This window comes from Pseudorca crassidens, chromosome 16 (genome assembly GCF_039906515.1).
Source record: "Pseudorca crassidens isolate mPseCra1 chromosome 16, mPseCra1.hap1, whole genome shotgun sequence".
In the NCBI taxonomy this organism is placed as follows: Eukaryota; Metazoa; Chordata; class Mammalia; order Artiodactyla; family Delphinidae; genus Pseudorca; species Pseudorca crassidens.
The window spans coordinates 38789986-38804207 of NC_090311.1; the positions used below are offsets into that span (position 1 = coordinate 38789986).

A 14222-nucleotide genomic window follows, 5' to 3' on the forward strand; every position below is an offset into this window, starting at 1 on the left:
ATTGGTCAGATTCACATGCCCCACCCTGCCAGAGGGACTGGGAAGGAGAGGACACGTTGGTATTTTGTAAGCCCTCAAGTCTCTGCCACAAGAGGGCAGCGTTTCCTCATTTAATTATTTAAAGCTCATATTATATGGGGTGAATATACGCGTGCTGAATACACACATGCACACATATCATATATTTTAATTTTGTGTTTACCTTATGAAACACACATATACACAGGGCTTTGGATATCTTTTTCCCTTATAGTCATCATCACCACCAGCTGCAGCAGTATCAAAATCAGCATCAACATCATCATAGTGATGATTTATTCCATTCTTAGCACAAACCAGTCTTTGTGCTAAGCACTTCAGATGTTTTTGTTCCTTTAATTGTCAAATGCCGTGAGGTAGATAATACTATTATCATTATGTTACAGATATGAATACGGAGTTTCAGATAGGTTAAGTAACTTGTGTCTGATTCCAGAGCTCTTAGCCACTAAGACATATGGCCTCTATATTAGTTTCTTAGGGTTTCCATAACAAAGAACTACAGAATGGTTGGCTTAAAACAGCAGAAATTTATTCTCTCACAGGTCGAGAGGCCGGAAGTCTGAAATCAGGGTGTTGGCAGGCTTGGTTCCTTCTGGATGCTCTGAGGGAAAATCAGTTCCATGTCTTTCTCTTAGCTTCTGGTGGCTGCCAGCAATCCTTGGCTTGTAGATACATCACTCTGGCTCTGTCTTCATGTTCACATTGCCTACATCTCTATCTCTGGGTGTCTCTCTGTCCCTTTCCGCTTGTTATGAGGACACTAGTTGCTGGATTTTAGACCCAACTTAAGCCAGTATCATTTCACTTGATCTTTACCTCGTTTACACTCTAAAGACCATGTCTAAATAAGGTCCCATTCTGAGGTTCTGGTAGATGTGAATTTTGGGGGGGACACTATTGAATCCACTACAGCATCTTCTATTGTATTTGTCCTAAGGGCTCCCATGTTATTACACATCTTCATGAACACTACCTTTGAATGGAGGTACAATATTCTCTTCCCCTGTTGGTGGGCACTTAGGTTGGAGATGGCCACACCTAGCACATAGGACTCGGTGCACAGCACACAAAGGCGCTCCCTTCTCTGCGCTGACTAAGGTGCCTCGTTCGGGGAGCTGAGAGGGGGCTGGATTTCAGCCTCCACTTACCCCTTTGCCAGTCACCTTTGTGCGGAGCATGACCTCCATATGAACAGGGAGGCTCAGGTCTGAGAGAATGGAACCAGGGATGGGTTGTTACTGTTTTAGAATATTTAAGAAGCTCAATTCTGCATTTGGCTTTTCTGCTTCAGAATAGGAAGTACACAATGTCTGAATTGAAAGAGACACTAGAAAATGTCTCAGTTACATAGGAGAGAATAATTATACTATTCTGTATTAATTTGCTGTTTAGTGATTCACAAAGCATAGTTGAAATCTGTTTTTCAGTCTTAGGAAACAGGGATCTAGAAAGTTTAGCTAACTTTGCTCCTTATAATGATAAGATCTCAAATCTCTTGACTTTCCTCAGCACCTCGATTCCATCATGCTGACTCAAGTAGAGCCCTGCCCTAGCCCTGACATAATCATTATTTTAAAAAGTTTATTATGAAAGACATAGTCATCCTTTTATGTCTATATTCTAACTTCTTTTGAAACTACCTAAACCTTTCTTCCTCTCTCTTGAACTTTGCTTTGATGAATACTTTTTGACCAGATAAAATAAACTGTAAGTAAGCATTCTTAAATTAAAATGACCACTTTTCTGCCTATCTTTATAAATATTCATCTCTTACCAAAGTACTTTGGTTGCTGTGACAAGCCTGATATTTTTATAGCATATATTTTAAAGGGCAGAGAAGGAAAAACAGTATCTTCTTATTCTGAAATGCAAATAACTTTTTTGAATACATTTTTTTTTCAGTTTTGTAAAGAAAAAATTCAATTAATTTTCTATGGTCTAAAATAAATGAAAATAAATAAATAAGAATTCAAGCCTATAGTCTAATTAGAGACCAAAATTCTTAGCATTTGCTTTCGCCCAGGTATTTATTGTGGTTCCTTGATGGTAGAGAACACACCTGATTCCTCTCTATGTTCCTTGGGGTTTAACATAAGGCCAACCACATACTTGGTTATTAATACATTCATATTGATTGAATGAATGGAGCAACCTCCATCTCTCCTTGCCCTCATCCATTCTGCTCTGGTCATGCTGGTTATCCAGTCTCTGAACACACTGCACTCCTTTCCATCTCCGTACCTTTGCTACGAATGTCTTTTCTCCAGTCATCCCCTTGCCAAGTTCTTACTCATCGTTTTTTTCATTTTTTTTTAATCTTTATTGGAGTATAATTGCTTCACAATGCTGTGTTAGCTTCTGTTGTACAACTAAGTGAAACAGCCATATGTATACACATATCCCCATGTCCCCTCCCTCTTGACTTACTCATCTTTTAAGACCCAGCTCAAATGTCACATCGTCTGTGAAGCATTTTTCAAGGGTAAGATGATGCCTTGTGCATCTCTATGTCCCCAGTGTCTGGCACAGAGTCAGAGTTAACTAAATGTATATTGAATGAGCGATTGAATGAACAGAAGAGACAGAGCCCACATCCCATAGCAGATAAGAACATGGGCTTATGGTCTGACAAACCCAGATTCATAGTCCTGCTTCGTGACTTACAACTCTGTGACCTTGGTCATGTTACTTCATCAGTCTGAGCCTTTGTTTCCTTGGTTTGAAATGGGGATAAGGAAAGCATCTGACTCAAAGGGTTCTTGTGAGAATAAAATGAGAACCTATATATAAAGTTTTTCACCCAATAAGTACTAAATGATAGTCTAACATTGATAGAATTGTTCTGTGGGTTTCCTTTGATTGCACTGGAGAGGTTGCATCTGGCTGACCTCAGTGTGACCATGTTGGAAATATTTTGGTTGGAGAGCCTTGGAACTGTCAGGGCCACCACCTCGTTTTCCTTCCAAACTAAATGGAATAAAACTACAAAAAAGCGTATTTCAACTGACTGGAAAATACTAGTTGACTAGAATATCCCTTGGCACTTGAGTCTTAGGAGAAAGAGAAAAAAACACAAAAAAGAAACGAATATAAGGGTTTTAAAACATATAGAAACCTTGCAAGTAACTTCTAGAGAATGACCTTAGAACTGCCTTCAATCCAAACTTCTGTACCTTTGCACCGTGACAAATACACACCTTGGGGGCCGAATGCAGCCTATAGACTGGTGATTTGGTCTAACACTATTAAAAAAAAAAATTGAAAAAAATTGAAATAGATGAAGGCCGTCAAAAAGTACTACAAACTTCCACGTATAAGTACTAGGGATATAATGTACAACATGAAAAATATAATCAGTACTGCTATATATTATATATGAAAACTCTTGAGTAAATCTTAAGAGTTCTTATCACAAAAATTTTTTTCTTTAATTTTGTATGTGTATGAGATGATGGATGTTCACTAAACGTATTGTGATAATCATTTCATGATGTACATAAGTCAAATCACGCTATACACCTTAAACTTACACAGTGCTGTATGTCAGTTATCTCAAAAAAATTGGAAGGAAACATTTTTCAATGGATGTCAGCATAACAAAAAGCAATTATGGAAAATTTCAAATATATGCCAGTTTAGAGTGATTAGTCTAATGAATCTCCATGGAACCATTATCCAGCTTCAATAATTAGCAATCCTCTGCCATTCTGTTTCATCCCTCCTTTCCTTTTTGTTTGTTTGTTTTGCTAGAGTATTTAAAAGCAAAAATACCGGATATCATTTTATTCATGAATATTTCAGTGTGTATCTCTACCAGATAAAAACTTAGACAGATATAACTACAGTCCATTATCACAATCAACAAAATTAAAAATAATTTCTTAATATGATCTAAAACCTAGTCTGTGTTCAGTTTTCCCTGATTGTATCAACAGTCTTTTTCCAGTTGTTTTGAGTCAGAATCCAAACACAGTCCACAAACTACATTTGTTGGATTTGTGTCTTAAGTCTCTTAACTTGTAACCATTCTTCTCCTTGGTCTCCATGCCATTTACTTCTTTGAATAGAATTTTTAAATCGATACATTTTCCCAAAACCATGGATTTGTGGAAGATCTGGCAGCACTGGCTTATGCTCCCATCAGGCAGCATTTGGCCGCAGCCCAGTAGAGGCGGTGGTCCTTAGACTATACGAATGCCTCTGCAATTCACAGTCCCTATTGTACCAACCAGATTAACTCCTATGCTGCCTACCCAGCCCCCGTGGGTGTTGTGCTGGCTACCTCTGACCTACATATTACATCTGTTGGGTAACGAGAACTGAATACTGAATGATGACTTGAAGCCCCAAAACATCCCTAGTCATTAAGTCGATGTTCAGTTTTGTGTACCGTATTACTTAGGTAGAAATGTTTTGAAAGCCTTCAGCGAAGAAAAATCAACAAAAGATTTTTAAAAATCCTAAATTAGCTTGAAAATTTATTGATTGGCATCTCTCTTTTCTTGAGTATTCTTGCTAGTCTGCTTTACAGCCTTCTATCCTGTAAACACCTTTTTCACCTGTGTCGAGGTTTGATCCTACAAAGGCCACTGAACAAGGTGTCACAAGACCCACACTTAGCCTTGGTCCTGTATGACAAGTGGGCTTCCATCTTGCTTCTCCGAGACACCTTGTGAGGCGCAGGTAATACCAGCCTGTTTTTCAGGGTTGTTGTGAAATTCAAATGAAATAACAGATGTGAAATTAACTTGTGAACTCTATAAGCTCTACACTTAAACAAGGTATTACTATGCATGAGGATATACTGAATTATGCATAACATCCTCTTTCACACCCCTGTGCATTTACTCTGCTGTTCTTTCTCTCTGGAATGCGTTTAAGAATTAATTGCTAGTCATCTGTGGTCCTCAAACACTTTATGCCTCCTTATTTATAACATTTGTCACACTGTATCAAAGCCATTTGTTTACATCTTTGTCTTCTGCAAGATTCTAGAGTAAATTGCAATTTATTCAGTGCTTGGCACAGAGCTGACTCTCAGTAAATGTCTACTGAATTGGATAGGATTGATTTGAATAATTATTATGTGTGTACCTGTCTTGAAAGATAAAGTCTATGTTGATACAATTCTTTAGGTATATCACCTGGTAACTAACCAGTATTGGCTCTTGTTAAAAGCTTATGATGAAGATGACAATGATGAAATATTTTTAATTTAAGTAAGTGGTCAGACTTCTTGAGTATATTATTAGTAATTTAAGTTTCATTAACAATGAAAGAACCTAAATGTTTTGATAGAATGCCTATCATCAAAAGATTTTTTTTTTTTTTTTACAGCTGGAGAAACCTTAAGCTCCCAGTCATCATTTTTCCCTCCAGTTACCTGGTTCTCTTCATTAACTTAGGGCTGCCTGTTCTTTTACAGCTGGTTTGCCATCCACCCAGTCAGCATGAACAATAGCAATCATCTTGTGAACAGCGACAATGTGGGCTATGCCTCTTACCTTTTTGAGCAAGAGAAGAACAAAGGATATCTACCTGGAGAGGTGAGAATTTATGGCATTGAAAGCTTCATCTTAATTCATTGAGTATCATCATTCATTCAGTGTTCAGAATAGCTGATTCAAATCTTCAGAGGAAAGTGTCATCATGGATGCCACATACTGACATGCTTGGATAGAAAGAATTCTCCATCCTCCCTAAGAAAAATTTTAAATGACCGTTAGCTTTGTGTCAAATACTACTGATGTGATGATTTCATAAAGTTACAATTAGTTGGATAAGGAAGGGCAAATTAATATATAATAACTTTTGCCATATATAATTTTTGATTAACTTGGAAATATGATAAACTGTGTTGTGTTTATATCTCTTGTTTTCAGAGATATAAAATCATTAAGCACCTTCTTAATGGTATAGGAATCTGAATGAGGACAGGGAATGAGTCCTTTTCTGTGGTCCAGACTTCCCTCTTAATTTCCTTTCAAGGAATTTCTACTTTCCTGCAATATGGCCTAAGTCAGAGACAACCCTAATCCATTAGAGTTGTCTTTGTAACTTTGAAATGTAGTGAGTGATGGGATCAGAGTTGGGGGTGTCCAGGAACCCAGTCCATGTACTCCAGGAAACTCGTCAGCTTTGTGTAAATTACCGACTGCAGATATTTGGCGAGGAAGGACCCTGCTCTGCTTGACCCCAGCATCTAACCCCTAATTGCAGAAGAATATATGATGGGATGAGAACCCCAGGCCCTTGCCTAGAATAAGTGTTCTGTTACAAGATATCGTGTTGGCCAAAAAGTTCGTTCAGGTTTTTCTGGCGATGTTATGGGAATATTAGCCCATGAACATCTGGTCTGATTTTTTAGCTCCTTTGTTGACAAATCTCTATTTTTTTCATTTTAGCCTGTGTTTTAGGGAAAAGAAAGGAGTTTCCCATTATCTTTTTAGTATAAAAAAAGACACATAATCTCCTATATTTGATTATCTCTTTCCCTAAGAAAATTTAAGAATTTAAGGTAGAATTGCAGTCCAGTTGGTTGAGGTTAAGGTCTTACCCTACTCTATAAGGTTTTGTGTTGTTATTTCAGGTTGAAGAGATAGAGAAAATATACACAGAGGGTACGTCTGGGTGGTGGAGGCTATGTTTAGGTTCAGTTGTGCAGCAGAAAAATCTGGACTGGCTCTTCACTTTTTAAGCCAATAGGCTATTTATTTTTAAAGGGAAAATGGATATCTGAGCTCCAGGTACAACACCAGACACTAGATTGATGGGTCAGCATTTTATAACTCGTTGCACACTGTATTTCTTGTCAAAATGTTGCTGTTTGAGACACAAATTTGAAACTCTCCTACTTGAAATAGCTTTATTGATAACTGGAATATCACAAGTAACAACACGTATGCTGACGGCAATGTGATCCTTTTCAGAAATAAAAAATTCTCTCAGAATATTGTGCATCCTCCTTTTGTCGTATGCAGATGATTTTGAATAGTTCACCAGAGTGGGTTGAATGTTTGCCTTTTTAATGAACTCATTGTGGTAAATAAGAAGGAATAGGCCTTTCTCACCTTCGGAGATGGCCCACACTCTGTCTGTGGAGTGTGTTTCTCTCTAAATAAATCCACTTCTCACCTATCACTTTGTCTCTCACTGAATTCTTTCTGCGATGAGACATCAAGAACCTGAGCTTCATTAAGTTCTAAAACCAGTTGTTCTACAGGAACTGAGACCCCCACTCAGGTGGAGGATGGCGACTACCTGCTGAGCACAAGCACTAGACCCCAGACTGTTTGGAACCAGAAAGTTGATGATTAAGATTCCTAAAACACCACACTGCTACTTCACAACATATCAGTGAGAAGAAAGTCATGAATCCTGCAGCCTTCACCCCCAAATGTTGCCTTTAAAAATGCTCCCCTGAAAGCCACTGGGGAGTTTGGGTCTTTTGATCATGAGCTGCCTGTTCTCCTTGCTTGGCCCTGAAATTAAAAAAAAAAAAGAGAAAGAATAAACGGCAACTGGATGTTTCTTTTGGCAGGGACCGTATGTAGCAGCTTTTGCTTCATCGAACCTGGGAGATGTGTCCCCCAATATTCTTGGCCCGCACTGCATCAACACGGGAGAGTCTTGTGATAATGCCAATAGCACTTGTCCCATCGGTGGGGTAGGTAATAATGACGTGAAATCTGTTTTTGCATCTCAAGTACATTTTATGTTTAACTATTCAACATTCATGTACAATTATGTTCTCCTCAAGTATACTCTGACCTACTTACTGCTAGCATTTGCTCTTCTCAAAAGCACCCACTAAATTGTGATTGAGTAAAATTGTAGTTTTCCATTTGATTGTTAAATTTTTTGAATGGTAAGACAATTTAGTAAATGTCAGAGATTAAATATCCTTCCCCAAAATTGGACAGCCTGAAACATTTTCCCTTGGCATTTCTGAAGTCACAATTTAGTACAAAAACTGCCTGCCTGAGACATTTCTCAGTGATTATAAAGTCTATAGGGTTTTCTAAAAATACAAGGTCAGAGTTCTTTTTCCTTTCTTATAAATTACAAACAAAACAATCTTGGTGTAAAAACTCAAACCACATGGGAAGCATAAAGAGCAGTAAAAAGTGAAAGTCCCTGTTCACCTCCTTCCCCTCTACCCTCTCCCTTTCCCCAAAGTTACCACTCTCACTCCTCTTCATATGTTTATGTGTTCATGAACAACATTCTATACCTTATTGATTTTTTTATTGGTATAGGATTTGAGTTTTCTACCTAATTTGTCTTAAAAAAATCTCTTTATGACTATATACAATGCTATGTGATAAGTTTTAAAGGTAGCAAGTAAGGCTGTCCTCCCATCTTCATTTAGATTTTTGCAACTTTGACATGAGCAGCAGATTCTAGCTTCTGGGTTCTTATTCTTTGTGTTTATACGGTATTTCACCTGCCATATTGCTTTTATTAAACACTATTCCTGGGCTATTTATTTTATCCCAGTCAACCCCACTCAATGAGAAATATAGTTTTAACAATTATACTTTTCCATTGTATATTACTATTTTTATATAGAAAGTCTTCATACACCAGAAACTAACATAACATTGTAAATCAACTATACTACAATGAAAAAAAGTCTTTGTTACCATTCACTTCCAAAATTTTTACACATCATTAATTCACATTAGATTTGAGGATTACTTGTTAAATTCCAAAATTCACAGATGAAATGGTTAAATAAATTATAATACTTATTTGCAATAGAATATTATGCATCAACTTCATGTCTTATGTTGGAATACTTAATGTGGGAAAGAGCTCATAATACTAAGGAACTCAGGGTTTAGTATTGCATATTCATCATGACTGCAGTTTTGAGAATAAATGTATCATAGTAAAAAGACAAAATGAAACACACTGGTATGTTAACCACGATTTTCTCTTTTTGGCACTAGTATAGGCAGTTTTCTATTTATTTTTTGTTCATTATTTTAATTCTATTTATACTTTTTAATATTTTTTCTACAATAAGTATATTTTACTTTATAATCAGAAAAAATTACAGCAAAATCATACCCCCTTCCACAACACAATTCAGTTTCTCTTCCTTTCCCTTCGTGTTGGATTAGCTTCCCTCATGTCTGCAAGATACCAGTCATCATTGAGGAAGGTGTGTGCTTTTTTCTCTCATACCCAGTAGGAGAGAGAGCGAGCCTCTCTTCCAACCACGGAATAAGAATTCTCTTTAGTCTGACTGTCAATTTATGTCACATGTCCATCCCTGGACCAAAACAGTTGCTGGAGAAATGGTATGTGTTGATTGGCTTAAGCTGGGTTCCAGACCAATCTTTGGCAAAACCTAGGGAATTTCCATGATCGCCTTAGACTTATTTGGAATGAGGAATGGGATCACTGCAAGGGGAGGGATGGCTTTCTGAACAAAACCAGAAAACGCTTGAGAAAAAGAAAGAGGGAAATGGACAAATGTTGCCGTGTCTTCTGCTTTAATGTGGTTTCTTTAAAAAGTTTTTTTAATTTAGAAAATAGCTTTAATGTTTTTTAGAAAAATGATATATGGTTGTTAAAAATACACACAGAGCTTCCCTGGTGGCGCAGTGGTTGAGAGTCCGTCTGCCGATGCAGGGGACACGGGTTCGTGCCCCGGTCTGGGAAGATTCCACATGCCGCGGAGCGGCTGGGCCCGTGAGCCATGGCCACTGAGCCTGTGCGTCTGGAGCCTGTGCTCCGCAACGGGAGAGGCCACAGCAGTGAGAGGCCTACGTACTGCAAAAAAAAAAAAAAAAAAAACACAATATTGAAAAGTTCAGAAAATGAAACTTATGTAAAGGAGCACCCCTTAATTCCACAATTAACCTGTGAAAATTTTAATAAACATCCTTCCAGACAACTTTTTTTTTTTCAAAGATGTTGGGGGTAGGAGTTTATTAATTAATTTATTTATTTTTGCTGTGTTGGGTCTTCGTTTCAGTGCGAGGGCTTTCTCTAGTTGTGGCAAGCGGGGGCCGCTCTTCATCGCGGTGCGCGGGCCTCTCACTATCGCGGCCCCTCTTGTTGTGGAGCACAGGCTCCAGATGCGCAGGCTCAGTAGTTGTGGCTCACGGGCCTAGCCACTCCGCGGCACGTGGGATCCTCCCAGACCAGGGCTCGAACCCGTGTGCCCTGCATTAGCAGGCAGATTCTCAACCACTGCGCCACCAGGGAAGCCCCCCAGACAACTTTTTATGCACCTGTACACATATATATGTACAGTTTTACATAGATGGGATCATATTGTAATGCTGTTCTATACCCTGCTTCCTTATTTCCAGTAAATATACTTTCAAACATTATTTAAACTAACTTCGTAATCTTTATTTTTAAGTACCATAATTTGGTTAACCAATCTCCTACTGCTGAGTATTTTCTTTCCTTTCCTGCTTTTCTCCTCGCACAGTCTCTCCCTTCTTATTTTCTTCCTTCATATAAGCATGCTATGGTCACTACGCTTGTCATATATTTTTTCACATGTGTGAGTTTCACCTTAGGACAAATTCTTTCAAGTGAGTTGGTTCTTTTTTTCAAAGCGCCTCTAATATACACTACACATTGCTCAAATACTCTCAATCACGTTTCTGCCCACAGTGCATGAGTGACACTTTCCCCAAACTCCTCCAGCAGGTTTGTCAATCTTTCAGTTTTTTCTAGCACAAATGTGAAGAGTTCTCTCTTCGTAGTTTAAACTTAGTAGTTTAAATTCATTAAGATTGAACTTATTATAACGTTGAATGGCCATTTACATTTTGTGTGTGTGTGTGAATTACCTATTTCATCTGCATCCATGGTGTTATCCATTAGGATGCTTTTTTTTTTTGCTTTTTTTTTTTCCAGCTTTATTGGGATATATTGACATCCAACACTGTCTAAGTTTAAGGTATACAATGTGATGAGTTTTACTACAAATAAGAGAATACCCAACTCAATATGAATGAACCAAAATGTATTAATAAGGGTATTTTTTTTCTTGCTGACTTTTTAAAGCTCCTAATGTATTAAAGTCTTAGTTTGTCATAAACTGCAAACTCATCCCTCAACACCCCATTTATCAGTTATCTTTCAGTCTTATGTTTTTCCCCCCGGTATGGATGTTTAAACTGTCAAACTGTGTTCCATATAATTTTTAGAAGGGCCTTTCACATCGTTAGACTTTAGAATATATTCATCCATATTTTCTTTTAATATATTTTGGGTGCCATTTCTAATATTTAAGTATCCGATCAGTCGCAAATTTTTCTGGTTTAAGAAGTAAAATATAGAGCCAGATGTATTTACTGATTTTTTTTTCCAGAGGGTCAGCTAGTTGTTCCAATATAATTTTAACTGAGTTTCAATTGAAGGCAATTATGAGCAAGCACCATAGGCAGGAACCAGCAAAGAGAAAGATGTGCAGCAAATGGAAAGACCTGGCTTTAGGTAATAGCTCAGATATCAGCTACCTGTATAATCTTCAGTAACTCTAACCCACCTGAGCCTCAGTTCCCTTATTTTTAAAAGTAAGTTTCTAGAATAGAGGATTTCTAGCAACATTCATTGCTCTGATTCCGTGAATGATTTTGCTTCTCATAATCTGTAAATTAAGAGAACACCTGAAAAGAAATGCTGGAATGTGGCTTTAAAAAATTCTATTTGCTTAGATTCACTTGTCATTTTCCATTCCTTAAAAGAATCGCTTATTTCACTAAGAACACATCTTGTGTCATTTTGTTCCAGCCTAGCATGTGCATTGCTATGGGACCTGGGCAGGATATGCTTGACAGCACACAAATCATAGGACGGATAATATATGAGAAAGCAAAGGTAAGCTGTGGGCCTGCTTCTTTCATCTTCATTCAAAACTATGCTTTAAAATCCACTGACATTGTTCATCAGGAAGCCCGTAATTGTAAGGAAGACAGCAGGAGCTTAAGCTGCACCAGGGAGTCTGGAAGACTGAATGCTGTTTATTGTCAACCAGGAAGGTTGTTTTCACAAACCACACAGGAACCTCTCTGTGACTGCTTGTGTCTGGCTTCTTATGGGAAGAACATTTAAAAGAAAGTAATCAGGAAACATTCTCTTTCAGCCAGAATGCTTGCTTCAGGTGGTTGGATGATAGATTGTAAAGTTTTCAATTCATGTGGTATGACCAGATGTAACCAGACTGACCCAAATTCTCAGAAGTCTCTCAGGCCTTGGCCTGCCAAGTCACCTGACCATTTCTTTCTTTAAAAAAAAAAAATAATTAATTAATTAATTAATTTTTGTCTGCGTTAGGTCTTCGTTGCTGCGCGCGGGCTTTCTCTAGTTGCAGCGAGCGGGGGCTACTGTTCGTTGCGTTGCGGGGTTCTCACTGCGGTGGCTTCTCTTGTGGAGCACTGACTCTAGGCGCGCGGGCTTCAGTAGTTGTGGCACACGGGCTCAGTAGTTGTGGCTCGCGGGCTCTAGAGTGCAGGCTCAGTAGTTGTGGAGCACGGGCTTAGTTGCTCTGCGGCATGTGGGATCTTCCCGGACCAGGGCTCGAACTCGTGTCCCCTGCATTGGCAGGAGGATTCTTAACCACTCCACCACCAGGGAAGCCCTACCATTTCTTAACTTTTCCTTCGGTGACAAGGTAAAGCTGAGTGGCACCACTGCCAATTCTTGCAATTTGGATTCAAGTTAGTCCCTGGTCTTTTTTGATATGGAAAGATCATCCATCTTACATTTTCCTTTCTTTTTAAAAGATTTTTTGATGAAGAGAGAATCTGGTCTCCAGTGAGCTTACTACAAGTTACTCTACCCTCCTTCCTCTTCTAAATTTTATCTTCCATTTTGCTTACATATTTTGTATCAGCTCCTATGGAGACATTTCTGATGGAAAAAACAAAAGATAGCTTTGGGCTGAGCCATCTCTGACAAAGATAGCTAAATCTCTTCGTTTTTATAGCTTACCCATACCTTTAGTGAGCATGGGCTTGAGAGAGGGTGTGTGTGTAAATATTTTGTCTCAAGGGTTCTAAAATGTTTCAGGAGCAATTAAGGAAGAACAAAAACACCTTGAAAACATCAGACACCAGCCAACCTAATTGCTGCAGTTTCTTTTTAATTACTGTGGTATTATCAGTGGATTGTTCTAAATTAACAGATTCTATTTAGGGTGTGCACCCCTGACACAATCTGGCGTCAGAAATTTTGTTACCATTCTGAGCCCAGTCGACATAGAGATCTGTCCCACATTCTGGATTCTCTTCTCAGCAAGGCACAACTTCCCTCTTAATGAGGAGACGCAGGCTGGTGTTACTGACAACTTGAGCGTTCCCATGTGGCTGTGGAAACTGACATGGCAATAGAGTAGAAATGAGTTAGGTGTCAGGCAAAGGCATTGGTGCTGAAGCAGGGTTTGCCTCTACTGTATGATACAGTTCAATACAAACAAACCTTCCTAAATATGTTTTGACTCACAGTGCCCCTAAGATTAAAAAAGCATCAATTGACCATACTGGAAAAAAAAAGAACATCCAAAGGTGAACAGTGGGTGGGGGAACAGATGCAGATGAAGTGGGTCCTGAAGACTTTCAAGCCCCCCTTTGGCACCAGCCCTGCCAGAGGACTACAAGGACTGTGAGAGGGAAAACTCCATGAGAATCCCCATGGAGGCGCCCTTGTTCTGGCAAAGAAGGTAATTTGGCCCACCTACTCCTAACCTTAAATTTTCTTGGCTGTCTTTCTAGCGAGATTGGAGCATTTGTACCATAGCCTGCATCACTGGAATTTCATATTTGTGGGAAATAGACACAGATCAGTGGTCTCAGGGCCTTCAAGTTTCTGGGAAGCTACAGGGGGTTTGGTGGAGAGATGCGCATGCTCTGTCTAATCAGACAGCAAAACAAAACTTGACTGAAAGACTCTTTTCCAAATTGGCACTTCCTAGGTACGGTTGCTGGTATTCATTTTAGCTCTTTTGCTTTTAATGGTAAGGCTGTGTGTGTTTTCTAGGAACTGTATGCCTCCGCCTCTCAGGAGGTAACTGGGCCACTGGCTTCAGCTCATCAGTGGGTGAATATGACGGACGTCACCGTCTGGCTCAATTCTACACACACAGTAAGTGTCACTGAGTCACACTGATTATGCCACAAGGGTAAAGTTCTGGGCTGATCTCATTATTG

The 14222-nt window shown here is 38.8% G+C and overlaps 1 protein-coding gene across 4 annotated transcripts in view; it reads left to right on the forward strand.

Moving 5' to 3' along the window:
* ASAH2 (N-acylsphingosine amidohydrolase 2) overlaps positions 1 to 14222 on the forward strand; it is a 79422-nt gene that overhangs the window by 23940 nt on the left and 41260 nt on the right. For all 4 annotated transcript variants that reach the window (XM_067710140.1, XM_067710138.1, XM_067710137.1 and 1 more), the window contains 4 exons: positions 5468 to 5588; positions 7583 to 7708; positions 11809 to 11895; positions 14053 to 14157. In XM_067710140.1, the coding sequence (XP_067566241.1) occupies positions 5468 to 5588; positions 7583 to 7708; positions 11809 to 11895; positions 14053 to 14157 (439 nt within the window). The remainder of the gene's footprint in view (positions 1 to 5467; positions 5589 to 7582; positions 7709 to 11808; positions 11896 to 14052; positions 14158 to 14222) is intronic.